Genomic DNA, 13821 nt, shown 5'->3' with positions numbered 1-13821 from the left:
AAGGGCAGTGAATAGAGAGCCGGAGGGGAGCTCTGGCCAAAGGACCTGGGTCTCCGTTTTAACTTCCTCATGTGCAAATCTCCTCTCCCCTTTTCCCAACAAGCAAGGCTGAAGTCTGCAGGCCTGGCAAGGGAGTGGGAGTCAGGACTTTGGGGTGCCTATCGCCCTTGGCTTGTGCCTGTCCTTGAGCAGGGCAACTTACCTTCTCTGGGCCTGCTTTGCTCTCTGCACCACAGCGATGAAAAGCTCTCCCACTGAGCCCCCTGGCTGCCGTTCGGGTTGAAGTGTTACAGAAGAAAAACTATAAAACCCTCAAGCATTTTCTAAGGGTCCCACCACCACCCCGCCCCCCACCAGGTTCCTAGCCCTGCAGAGCAGTGCACGCCCTGCGGTGCCCCCTCTTTGTCCCATGGCTTCTTTATTTATTTATTTATTTATTTATTTATTTGTTTGTTTGTTTGTTTATTTTTTAAGATTTTTTATTTATTTATGTGACAGAGACACAGCCAGCGAGAGAGGGAACACAGCGGGGGGAGTGGGAGAGGAAGAAGCAGGCTCCCAGCGGTGGAGCCCGATGTGGGACTCGATCCCGGAACGCCGGGATCACGCCCTGAGCCGAAGGCAGACGCTTAATGACTGCGCTACCCAGGCGCCCCTGTCCCATGGCTTCTGATGGCCAAGCCCTGCAGTGGCTTGGCAGTCTTCCCCAGCCCAGCACTCTGGGCACACACTGATGACATTTATGGCCTTCTCTGGGATGTTGGTGACTGCAGGGGGGCCCAGGGCTTTGAAAGGGCTCCAGGAGTCCTCGTTTCATTGCTCAGGGCAGAGGGTGAAGCTGGGTCCTCCAGCTCATCACACCTGCAAAATCTAGGTCTCAGTCTCATTTATAAGGTGACCGTTGGACTGGAGGGGGGGGGGAGGCTCTTTACTGTTGCCTCCAGAGAAATCTTATTGGAAGTCCACCATCTACCAGGTAAAGATGGAACACCCTGGGAGCAGGGATTGGACCCCCCCATCCCAACTTCTTCCAGCTCAGACTCTCCTAGGGGACATGCCTGCCCCTGCTTTGACCCCCAGGGGACAGAGAGACAGCTGATGGATGCTGATTCGTGCACACATCCCCCATCCCTTGTGGGGCTGCTCCCTGGGGCACAAGGAACGGCTCCTTTCCTCTGCACACCCCCCATTTGTCTGGAGCCAGCCTTCCCTAGATATAGAGGGTGGGGGCAGAGCTGCCCACGTGGGGGCAGATGAAGTTCTGTTACCCACTTCGGCCTCTGATGAGGGAGGGGCCTGCACACTTGGGAAGCCGAGAGCAGAGGAAGGGGGCTTCCCCGGAAGGCGTGGAGGAGAGACCCAAGAGCACCAGAGGGGATGTTGCAGTCGGAGGCTGCCCTCGGCCTCTCTGTCTCCCACCAGCTGCCCTCCACACTGTCACAAACGTCTAGGCAGGCTCCGATGGCCTGGCTTGGAGCTGCTTCCAGACCTAATGGCCAGAATGCAGCTGAATTGCGTTTGGACAGATTCCGTCCTCCGCTGTCTCCGCACAGCCTCGCTCCCAAATTCCATCTGTGACGTCAAACCCCAGCTAATCATGGAAAAACAGATTAAGTTCAGTAAACTCAATTTTCTTCTTCCCCTCCCAGTCCAGGAGTCTCACCACGGCCTTGGCTCAAAGAGCGGCCTTGCCCACCTGCTCGGTCGCGCACTCTTTTGAGCCCAACCCAGCAACCCGCCAGGCTCTCCCGAAGCCGCTCCAGCCTGCCCACCCCAGCCCCTCTCCCCCCCATGATGCCTGGCAGTCCCTGAAGACCTTTGGGCTCCCAGCCCAGGGAGGCCCCAAGAGATATGTCCTGACCTTGACTCCTCAGGCAGAACCAGGTGTTCCTGGTCACCCACGGGCTCCTTCAGTCTTCCTCATATGGGTCCTGATGGGATGGGCTGCCTGAGGAGGAGGGGGGTGACACCCCTTCCTGCTAGGCCTGGTGCCTTGTCCAGCACTGGCCTCACCCCTGATTGCCTCCCTGATCACATGCCGGCTGGCTCTCTCTCTGACACCATCTGGCCCTCCTGCTTCCTCTGACACACTGATGACCATGGAGGCCGGGGTCCTTCCTAAGGTCCTGAATACAGGGGTTCCAGAAAGCCAAATGCCATATCAGAGGCCCATGGGAAGGTCTGTCCCCGTCCTCCCTGGGGAGGGCCTGGGGGGCTGTGCATATGGGTGCGTCTTGGACACAGCGGTCACTCAGACTCCTCGCCCAGCTTCCCTCGCAGAAGGGCCTCGGGAGACGTGTGTTTTTCTTTCTTCCCTCTCACTGCGCCAGGCACCGAGAGCTGCCCTGTGGAAAGCAGTAAAATATAATTCTGTCTAACCCATCACGACTCCAGCGGGGACGGAGATGAAATGTGTGTCTCGCACGCGCCCAGGCAGCCGGAGTGGGTGTAATGAGATTGTCTGCGGGTTCATCTGCTGGTTGAAGGGGGCTCGGGGGACAGGCAGACATACAAGTCACACTGCCTTCTCTCATTAGGGGCCTGGGGTCCGCCTGCACCCTCTTGCTTCAGGCTCTTCCAGGGAGAAAACAAGGGGACCCTGTTGTGCCTACCAGGTTCCCGTTCTGTCTGTGGAGCCAACCAGGCACCTGCCAAGGGGTCATCTGTCCTTTGGACACCTGTGGCCCGGGTGCTAGGCTGTCTTTCCCTGATGGCGGTGGGCTTAGGGGCTGCACCCGAGGTAAGCAGCTCAGCCGGAAAGCTGTCCGGACTCAGGAACCAGCCTTCCCGACACTGCTGAGCACAGCAGCACCACCTAATTGCTGAGTACTGCGTGGAAGTGGGCGAAGCATTTTATGTGCATTATGTCATTTAATCACAAGACAGTACAACGGGGCAGGTTCTATTCTCACCTACTAGTCTGCTATTTTGTAGAAGATAAAACGAAAGATCAAAGAGTTTAAGCAATTTGCCCACGGTCGCAGCTGGGAGGTGGCGGAAGGTCTGGCTGATTCAAAGTGCGTGATTTTTAACAACTATATTGACTGTCCTTCTCTGGCTGGTACTCAGACTCCTGTTCAAACTCCACGTGCCGCTGCCTTGTAAAAAGTTGACTAATAAATAAAAGTACAAGGAAAAGTTGTCCCAAATTCCATCGATCTGAAATAACCCTCACCAGCATCCAGTGACCATTATTTCAGACTTTTATACAGACAGACACATACAGAATAGTGATCATTTAACAACCAAAAATGGGCCTTACTCAGCATGCAGTTTTAAAATAAAAAATCAAATTTAATTTTCTTAAGTTTAACTGAAGACAAATCCATTTGCGTGTATTTGAAATGAAATGGAAGGAAATTGCTAAATTTCAGAAACACATTTCTTCCTCTTTAAGTGATAATAGTTCCTAAAACTTTTAGTTCCTAAAGTTCCTTAAAGTTAATGTGGACAAGAGAATAACTTTTTTTTTAAGAGAGAAACTTCTTAAACAGCTTTATTGAGATACAATTCACATACCGTACAATTAATTCAAGTACACAACTGGGTGGGTTTTGTGTACTACATTGTTACTTTTAGAAAACTGTAGTAAATATATGACATAAAATTTGTCCCTATAAACACGTTAAGTGTACAATTCTGTGGCATAAGTACATTTACAGTATTCTGCTGCCCCCTCCCCTACTATTTCCAAAATGTTTTCATTCCCCAAATAGAAACTCTACGACCAGTAAACAATGCCTCCCCAGTTCCCACTCTCCCCAGCCCCTGGTGCCCTTTAATCTACTTTCTGCAGGAAAAACTTTTAGTAAGTTGGAATCATTATTTTTTTAATGAACAAACTTCATTTTTTAAAGCAGTTTTAGGTTCACAGTAAAACGGAGAGGATAGCACAGAGAGTTCCCATGTATCTCTCTGCCCCACACTTGCACAGCCACTCCGCCTATCAACACCCCCCACCAGAGTGGGACATTTGTCACAGTTGAAAAACCTGTACTGGTACATCATTATCTCCCAAAGCCCATGGTTTGCATTAGGGGTCACTCTTTGTGTTTTACATTCTCTGAGTTTTGACAAACATACAATGATGTGAATCCACCATTCTAGTATCATACAGAATAGTTCCATTGCCCTAAAAATCCCTTTGCTCCAACCGTTCATCCCTCATAATTTTTTAATCTATATAATGAACCAGCTTTCATGCCATCCACCTCTGTGTTTTCCACCTTCAATTTTAGTGGAAAATTTTAGTTATATTATTACTTGCGTACATTGTCATGGGTTTTATATTCTATTCAATAATGATAATTGCCCCAATTTCAAAAATATTAATTCAGTATTCACCAGGATTCGTCCATTGGTGAACTTATTTTTGATTGGTTGGATTTCAGCATCAAGTAATTTTTTTTAAGACCTTACGGATGAGTTTATGTTACAGAATGTCCATTAACTTTATACTCAAAGGACAGTTTTGCTGGGTATAAAATTCTGAGTCACAACTCTGTAGACATTGCTTCACTGTTTTCTGAAACTGGCTTGCTGTGGAGGATTCTGACTCCTCAACTCACCTCCCTGCTCCCCTAGTTATATCCTTTAAGATCAGTAAATTTTTTTAAATATTTATTTGAGAGAGAGAGTGTGCACTGGCAGGGGGAAGGAGTAGGGGGGGAGAGAGAGAGAGAGAATCTTAAACAGGCTCCACACTGAGTATGGAGCTTTATGTGGCACTTGATCTCATGACCCTGAGATCATGACCTGAGCTGAAACCAAGAGAAGGATGCTTAACCCACTGCACCACCCAGGCACTCCGAGATCAGTAACCTTTTAAGGATGTCTTGAAGTTAATCACACCACCAAGTTTTCCTGGGCCACAGAAATGGCCATTTGTAGAGTCAGGTTTTGTTTTTTTTTTAATTTCACGGGATTTTTCCATTATATATTTGAATACTTTTCCTCTATTCCATTATTGTATTTTCTTCACCAATTATGTGTATGTTTGATTTCCTTTTGCCTCCCATACCTGTCACTTTTGTCTTATTAGTCTTCTCCGTTTAATCTTGTGTGATTTCTTGCAGCCCACCCACCACATCTCTAGTTGTTCATGCTCTGCTTTGTCATTTATTCATTGCTTATAATATGGTTTTTAAAAATATGTGATGTATTTATCTTTCTCTTTTTCCCCTGAGCTCTGTTAACTCACCTTTCAGCTTTCATCTCTTTCTATTGTCAAATAATTTCTTTTTAAAATATTGGTGTCTCTTTTCTTACACCCATCTGCTCCTACCAGTTCTTAAGAGATTATATCTGTAATTTCTCTGGGTCTATGACTTGTTTTTTCTGAAGTCTTTATGTATTTCTCTGGATGATTCCTCATGCCATGTGTCCTTCCTTTGCCCCCCACCCCACCCTTAATGCATAGGACCCACGTGAGTTCCTTTGTGATTATTCTTCTTAAGCTACCTTCTAAATAGCAGCCTGTGAAAATGTGGGGTGTGGTCCAGAGCAGTCTGCAGCTGCATTATGGACTTACTATCAGGAAGGCTCTCTCCCTGAGCTGTTGTTTATCCTCTGCCTAGGGATTCTGTCTCTCTCAGGTTTCAGGGCTCATACTCATAATGGTTCTCAGCAAAGCTCTTTACATCACTGGCTATCTCTGTTATGACCAAGCCCTTGCTGCCCCTTTTCTCTCCCCACCCTCACTTCACTCCCAGCACCTCCCTTAGAGGGGAAATGAGGTTCTGTCATAGAAATGTGGGTGTGATTTCCCATCAACTCGCACCCCATTTCCATTCCACAATGTAAAATCGCATCTCTGCGTGGACTCGGTTGTTTACAGCAGCACTATTCCCAGCAGCCACGAATTGGACGTCACCCAAATGCCCATCAGCAATGGAGTGGTTGAGTTGATTACAGTATATCCAGCCAATGAAATACTAGACAGCAATGAGAACAAACAGTCTACAACCACATGCAATAATTTAGGTGAATCCCGTGAATCAAAAGAGCACATAGAGTATGCTTCCATATGAATTGCTCAAAGACAGTTGGGTGTTGGCAATCCATTGGCTTCAATCTCATATGAAGTACAAAACAGGCAAATGGAAGGACAATGGTTGTCCACAGTTGAGGAGACGTGACTAGAAGGGGACACACGGGGGGCTTTGGGGGTTGTTAATTCCCATTTCTTGATCCTTGCTGGTCCGACGGGTGTGTTCAGTTTGTGAAAATATATCTATACTTATGATACGTGCATTTTTTGTATGTATGTAATGCTTGAATTAAAATTTTTTCTCTGGAAAAACAAAGGACAGAGAGATGCCTCTCCTCACCCGGGGTGGCAGCCCCAGCCCTAGTTCCTCATCCCAGCAGGAGGATCGGGCCATGACTCTCAGGAAGCAATATTTACTTGGGGGTCCAAGGAGGAGGCCCACGTAAGCTCTCAGCATGTAGCTTTCTTCCAGTTCAGACTTCGTGGTGTCTGGTTTGGGGGCGTAGCAATTTCCTCATTTCATCAGCCGCAGTGACTTCCCTATATCTGTAGTTGGTGTTTTTGAGGGAGGGTGGTAGACCGGAAATGTTCTTCTCCACCATCTTCACCAGGAAGTCAGGATGGATTCCTGAACCCACTGGCATGGGTGTGACTTTCTTAACTAAATAGAATATGATGGTACTTGCTGAGACTCTTTAGAGTGATGGCCTTAAAAGACAACACCTGATGTGGCCTGTGCTCAGAGATCACCCATGGCCACATCCTGAGTTCTGCTCCTCTCACCCAGAGCCTCCTGTGGGTGTGCAGAGCTCCAAAGGCTCCCCAGAGGGGAGTCCTGGGGGACACGGGGGACCACAGGCCTTCTACAGGGGCTGCTTCAAAGATAACCTTTGCTTCTCTGTGGAAATGCCGGTTGTGACGTTCATGCTTTATGGTCGCACCTTGTCTGAGGAGAGTGTGACCAAAGCACTCCTGGAAGCAAGTGACAGCCTCTTGTCACCCTGCCCTGCCCCACCCCTGGCACTGAACTTCGTGGGTGCTCAGCTGCAGGGAATGACCGCATCTCAGCCTTGAGCACCGTCCTCCTCTGTGGGCAGTGGCTGCAGGGTTTCCTCAGTCTGTTCACACCAGTCCCAAATCCAGAATGCAGCAGGACAGCGCTGGGGGCACAGCGGGGGGAGGTCACTTCAGCAGCATGGCACGTTGGTGCCTTGGGACCTTTGCTTGGCTCATACTGTTCCTTCTCCTGGAGCTTGTCCTTCTCGCATCTGCCTGCTGAGGGATCCCAGGAGTCCTGGGGTTCCAGGAATCCCCACTCACATCACTTTGAAGCTCCACCTTCCCTGGAGCCTTTCCCTAGTCCCCTGTGCACTGACAGACACCGCCCCTGGCAAGACCACTTTTGTCCTCTCGGTGACACTGGTAACTTGGGAAAGCAGGTGGTATCATCCCATGTGCTGTATGGAGAGACCGAGGCTCAGCAGGCACAGCCACGTGGCCTGGGGGACATGTGGCTAACAAAGGCTTTGTTAGGTTTTGAAGTCCGACCGCGGAGTGGTGCTCCCGTGACGTCCCGTCCCATGTGGTCACGCATGGCACCCTGATTCCTCCCTCCTGTTCTTAGTCACCATGCACTGCGCTCTAACTGCACCACACTCTGTTCTTTCCTTCTGTGTCCGTGTACCTGCCGGTGTAGCTCACGCCGTGACAGATGGAGCTGCCTCCTAAGCACCGCGGTGTCTATGGGTCTCCAGGCCGGCGCGGGGCCATCCGTGGGGCCGGCGTGGGGTCGTCGCGGGGCCGCCATGGGCCCGGTGCCCTCGGCTCTGCCCCCAGCTTTGAGTGGACACCTGGTCAGACTTGTGTGCAGGCGAGCATTGGCAGCTCATTTTCCACGGAGCCGTTAAGACCGCCAAGGGCCGATTGCTGGGACTCCTAGAGTTTCTCCAGAACTTTTAGGGATTGCGTCTGACTTCTTTGTCATTGAGGTGATGGTGGGACTTGCCCCAAGTCACGGCGTTTCTCCTGTGTAGCAGAAGAGGACTCCTGAGGCCCCACAGACGTAGGTGTGCGTGCTGCCCTGTCGTGCAGGGGTGTGGTGCTTGACACCTAGCCCCCGGCTTCTCTTCTGTGACAGGCCTCTGGTACCTTCCGGGCAAGGTGATCCTGGGGCTTAAATGAGGGCCACGTGGAAAAGCTTCGGAAGCATGAGCCTCACAGAACCTCGTCCTTCCGTCTGTCTCCAGCCCTCACCTCACCCAGCTTCCCCCAAGCCTGCTGTTCTATCTCCTTTGTGGCGGGAGGTTCCCCAAACCCGGGGCCTATCCAACCCTCTCAGCCAGTTGGAAGCTCAGCCCCATGGCAGCTTGGATATCTTGCCACATGGCTGATCCCAGTCTCTCGTGGGAGGAGGTGATGCTCTGGGGGCTCTGGGCCATCTCCTCTGCCTCTGCTTCCAACCAGGCTTGAACCATAGGCCTGTGGGCCTCGGGGCAGGCGGGTCCCAGAGCTGAGAGGGGGCAGCCCACAGCCTCGGCTTTCTCCTTGGGGCTGAACCCACATGCCCTCTCCGCTGTGGGCTGGACCCACCTACCTCGAGGGAAAGTTAGTGATGGTCTCTTGTCACTTGAGCGTGGCCTCTGGAGGGTTCAACCTCTTCCCTTTGTGGGAAGTTCAGGGGTTCGGGTTGATCAGGGAAGAGACAGGACCAGGAGGGGCAGTAACCACAAGTGTTTGGCGGCATTCGGACAGCTCGCTGGAGGGGGAAAGTCCCTCCCAGCAAGGGGCCTTCCAAATGCAGTGATGTGTGACCACCACCCAGAAGGGGAGGCAGAGTCGGACAGGGGGGCTCACGTGGGTAGTGATGTCACTCAGAAGCATGAGGGGGAGTCTCTGGGTCACAGAACTCCCTCATTTGGGGTTTTTATTGCCCCAGTGTTGATCTTACCTGTGGCTAGCAAATGTGGGGTGCAGTTGCATGTGATGTAAAGTCGATGAACTCTAATTAGCTAAAAAGGTGTTTATTGGGGGGGCCCCTGGGTGGCTCAGTCAGTTATGTGTCTGACTTTTGATTTCAGCTTGGGTCATGATCTCAGAGTCACAAGATCAAGCCCTGCATGGGGCTCCACGCTCAGCTGGGAGTCTGCTTAAGATTCTCTCTCCCTCTCCCTCTGCCCCTCCCCCACTCAGGCACACACACTCTCCCTCTAAAATAAATAAGTAAATCTTTAAAAAAATAAAAATTAAAAAATAAAAAGATGTTTATCTGGACTGTTTTTAAAGCAATGGGATGTGTGAGAGCTTAAGTTTGGTGCTGGGGGCTTCAGGCTAATAGTCCTACCTGCTGTGTAGATGTGAATAACACAGAGGCCGTTTTAGGCTAATTAACACAGGGGCCATCTCTGGCTTATGTATGTAATACCCACACCCCTCAGTCTCTCTCCCTAGGTGGCTGATTAAGGAATTCCTTTCAGCCCTACGTGCCCATTGTCCCAAGAGTTCTGGTACATTCTTCTCCCTCAGTCTCATTAGATAGCCAGTAATGCCTTAGTGCCTGGGCAATGCTCAGGCCTCAGACAGCTGGTGCCCCAGGGAGGCTGCCTGCCTGGCCGGACCCTCGCTCTTATCACTTAGCCAGTGTCACCGTGAATCTGCACTGACTGCTGTCCCCAGCGTGGTCCCTCTAAAATGCTATCCTGATTCTGCCAGTGCCTATCTCGGAAGACTTCACTCACCTTCCAGTTAGCCGCATGTAACCTCTTCGGGGGTAACCACGGATATTTACAGCAAAGCCCCCACCATCTGGGGGATGGATTATGATGGGTAATTCTATTTTCCAGATCACTGAGAGTATGCCTCCTTCCAGCCTTGCTTGTTTGTTTCTAAATTTGATTGCTTTCGGTGCAAATCTTCATCAAATGTATTCTTTGTCATCTTAAATAGAAGCTTCTATGAATACATTCTTTATTTTTTCAATAGCCTTGTTGAGATATAGTTCGCACGTGATGCAGCCCGCCCACTGATCTTACTTGTCTCTCCTACTTCCGAGACCAAGCCCGGTGTCGGTAACAGAACAGGGGTCATAAATCGTTGTGCACTGAGCGGAACCACACTTCAGATCACCTCTCTTGGAGAAGTCAGGGTCTTCTGCCCGGAAGCAGTGGTGCCCTCTGTGCCTGGCAACATGCACAGAACTGATTGTCCCCACACCGGAGGGTCCCAGGCTGCTGATTTTTAAATTTCTCATGTGGGTTTTTCATACTTTTGTGGGTCGTCTCTTCCTTCCTGTGGCCAGCTGCGGTCACTGGGCCTGCCTCCAGTGACCCCAGAGCACCAGGTAGCTGCCGCCGCAGCTTGCCCAAACACCGTGTAAACGAGAGTGCCCTGCTCTTTATTCTTAGAGGATGCGACACCCTCCCACCGCCCGGCCCTCACCAGTGGGACCTCCATCCTTTATTTCCCTCTGACTGATCAGGGTTTACATAGCTTCTACAGGATTGCTGAGCAAGCAAGGGAAATGAAGGCCGGGGAGGTGAGGGAACTTGTTCAAGGTCACACCGCGGGCTCGTGGCAGAGTCGAGACTAGGCCTTTCCTCTGTGCTATTTTGCCCACCGGCCTTTCAGGAAGTGACTCTCCTGTCCTCTCTTGCTCTCTCTCAGGGGTCCTCGGTGAATTTTGTCATGTTAATTTAAGGAACCTCGCCTAGAAGTCCCAACACGCATTTCCCCATCGACGGGAAGGCTTGGACTCCAAGATGATTATAAAGGAATATCGGATTCCTCTGCCCATGACCGTGGAGGAGTACCGCATCGCCCAGCTGTACATGATACAGGTGGGTCGTGGGGCCAGGGCAGGCCACGTGGGGCACACAGATGGCTCTCAACACCCTTGAGTGGGGTGTGGTGGGAGAGGTGGCATCACAGCCTTGACAGCACAGTGTGTGCCCAGTAGGCTCCTGGTAAATGTGTGAACTGCTGGGCACTCTGGCTTCCCAGCATGACGCCAAGAACACAGCGGACCTTTGGGGTGTCTCGCCAGCACTGCATTCATGGTGCTGACGGTACTAACACTCTGCATTTAATACCCGACCTCTCATTGATTCAGATATTATCTGTGTGTTTGGGCAGCTTGAGCTGCTATGCCAAATACCACAGACTGGGGACTTAGACAGTAGACATTTATTTCTCTGCATTCTGAAGGCTGGAAGTCCAAGGTCAAGGTACTGACAGAGTGGTGAATGGTGAGGGCCCTCCTCCTGGCTAGCCTGGATGGCTACCTCCTTGCTGTGTCTCGATGGCGGAAGGGGCGAGGGAGCTCTCCGGGGTCTCTTCTGTGAAGGCTCCATCCTCATGACCTAAACATCTCCCAAAGCCTGACCAAGTACCATCACTTTGGAGTTTAGGGGCTTCAACGTATGAATTTGGAGGGGACACAAAAATTCAGTCCATTTGACAGGAAGGTGTGAGCCAAAGAAGTTAAACGGCTTCCCTGGGAGCACCTGGCCTGTTTTCTGGTTCCCTAGGCTGCCTGCAAGACAGCAGTATCTGCTGTGGCTGACTTATAGTGACAAATGAGTTTGAGGATGACCGATTCCTGTGCCAAGCCAGAGAATACCATGCGCCCCCCTCCACCCCCCGCCCAGACGTTGCGGGTCGCCCTCTCAGAGCCTGGCTCACCTGGAACATGGGAGTGGGGAGACCCGGGATCGGGTTGCTCATGGCCCATATGTAACCACGCTCCTACTTGCTGGTGTCCTGCTCCTCAGTAGAGGTCCCCCTCCCAGCTGCCCTGCCAGCATCGTGCTCATCCTCAGTGCCCCCTTCGCCCAGCTGGCAGCTTTCCTACCAGTTGGGAGTCTGATTATGAATCTGCTCTCATCTGGCTCTGTTCTTCTGGGCATACGGATGCCTCGGTGCTGCCCTAGACTGTGGTGTCACATGGGGCCGTTGGTGCAGGAAGAGCCCCGGCCAGTAGGGCTCTACCTCCACCCCTGGATTTGCTTGGTGGGCACTCACCCATGACCCGTGTCTAGGGAATTAGTAATGAGTTCCCTGCAGAGCCCAGGCCCCCAGTCCCTTCTGGAAGGAGCCCCATGAAGCTACCAGAGGTTGACCAGCACCCGCCCCCAGCATGGGAAGCTTGACTAGGAAGAGAACGGAAGGTGAACCAGCCTCTCTGGGGGCTGTTGGCTCCAGCTGCTTCAGAAGTGCCACTCGGTTCCCTCTTAAACCACTTACCCCGTAATTATTCCTAGAGAGAGGGGGGAGGAGAAGGCACTCACCTCAGCCCCCAGCTCTGAGCTCTCAGGGAACCGCTCAGCCTATTCAAGGACGCCGCTCATCCTGCCGCTCCGCAGTCCCCACCCAAGCCGGGGGAGCCCAGACCACAGCAGGTCTCCCCCCAGTTCCACCGTGCCCGCCAGCTGACGGGTGTGGGCATCAGGGTCCAGGGACTCACTTTTCGTTCCTAGGATATCCCACAGCTTTTTGGAGCATGTGATCACCTCTGACTGGGCTCCTCAGAAGCACCTGCCATCCTCACCCCCCTTTTTTGAGGCATTTTGTTCTTTTTAAAACATCTATCCTTAGGCTTCCAATTAATGTTCAATATCCCATAGCTCCCAACATGATCCCTTCTACGGGCCCAGAGCTGTCTGTGTGCATTTGCTCATCTGAGCCCCACTGACACCTGTGTGTCATTCAAGGCCACCTTCCTCTGCTCCTGCTTTTGGGCACCTGCCACTGGCCCCCGAAATCCTGGGGGCGCCACCCACCATGGGGGTGTGATGGACGAGCATATTATCTCCATTGTGTCACAGTTTCACGGGTGCAAACATGTGTCCAAGCTGTATCTTTACACATATGTGGTTGGTTGTATGCCAGTCACATCTCAGTAAAGTTGTTAAGACACTAAGTCAAATGCAGACTTTTCTGGGCTGAGGGCTGGTGACAGAGAAGAATGGAAAGTGTTTGCTGCTCTCCAGGAGTGCCTTCGGGGAGGTGAATGTGCGTGCAGCTTACCGAATGTAGGCCAGGAGACAGCAGACGCTTGCGTGGGCCTCGGGCCAGGGCCCCGGGAGCACCTCCACTGTGAGCTGGGCCTCACTCGGTGGATAGGCCTTCAAGGAAGGCAGCTGTGTTTCTGTGGAAAGAAGAGCAAGTTTAGTTTCTTTGCTCCTGACCCCGCTTACCAGCTGGGGTGGCAGCTAGCAAGGGGTCTGCCTTCTGAGCTCACCACCTCCTCCATGGGGTCATGGACAAGGTGGGATGAGCTCATGTGTCAAACAGCTTCGTGCTGTGCCTGACTAGCGCTCAATATACATGCTGTTCAAGGCAACAAAAAAAAAAAAGAAGAAAAGAAAAAATGTTGGTCTGTCTGAGAGAGAGCCTTCATCACCCACAGAAGTGCTGCGCAGATGCTCGCCTTGGAGGGAGTGATCAGAGGTGGCTTGGCCAGGACCCTGGACAGCTCTGATCCTTGGGCCAGGGAGCATTCTGTCTTTGAGTCCTTCCTCCCTACCATTCATAGGGTCTGTGCTTTTTCTGCACCAGGCCCCTATGGTGGCTCAGGCCCCTCCTGTGCAGCCCCCAGAGCCCATGGGATGGGGGAGGGGGAAGTCCCCCACTCAGCCTGTGTGGACAGGGGTCATGGGTCAGGCCTCCCCCTGGGCACTTGTGTGTGCCCCTGGGGAGCTGTGCTTGTCTCTGCCACCCTTCTGCAGTCTCCCTGGGAGGCTCCATAGTGCAGCTTGCGGGAATGGTTGGCAAGCGTGGGGGGGGGGGTGGCTTCCAGTGTGGGCAGAGAAGGTCAGCACGATTCGAGAAGAGCTTAC

At 51.8% G+C, this 13821-nt stretch overlaps 1 protein-coding gene across 3 annotated transcripts in view; it reads left to right on the top strand.

The window, feature by feature from the left end:
- Positions 1-13821, top strand: part of PITPNM2 (phosphatidylinositol transfer protein membrane associated 2) — a 106126-nt gene that overhangs the window by 58474 nt on the left and 33831 nt on the right. For all 3 annotated transcript variants that reach the window (XM_040619997.1, XM_040619996.1, XM_040619995.1), the window contains exon 2: positions 10649-10821. In XM_040619997.1, coding sequence (XP_040475931.1) covers positions 10744-10821 — 78 coding nt within the window. In that variant the 5' untranslated portion in view covers positions 10649-10743. The remainder of the gene's footprint in view (positions 1-10648; positions 10822-13821) is intronic.

This window comes from Ursus maritimus, unplaced genomic scaffold, assembly GCF_017311325.1.
Source record: "Ursus maritimus isolate PB19 unplaced genomic scaffold, ASM1731132v1 scaffold_33, whole genome shotgun sequence".
NCBI lineage: Eukaryota > Metazoa > Chordata > Mammalia > Carnivora > Ursidae > Ursus > Ursus maritimus.
The sequence above is the reverse complement of the archived record's forward strand: the minus strand, read 5'-3'. Positions and strand labels throughout refer to the sequence as shown.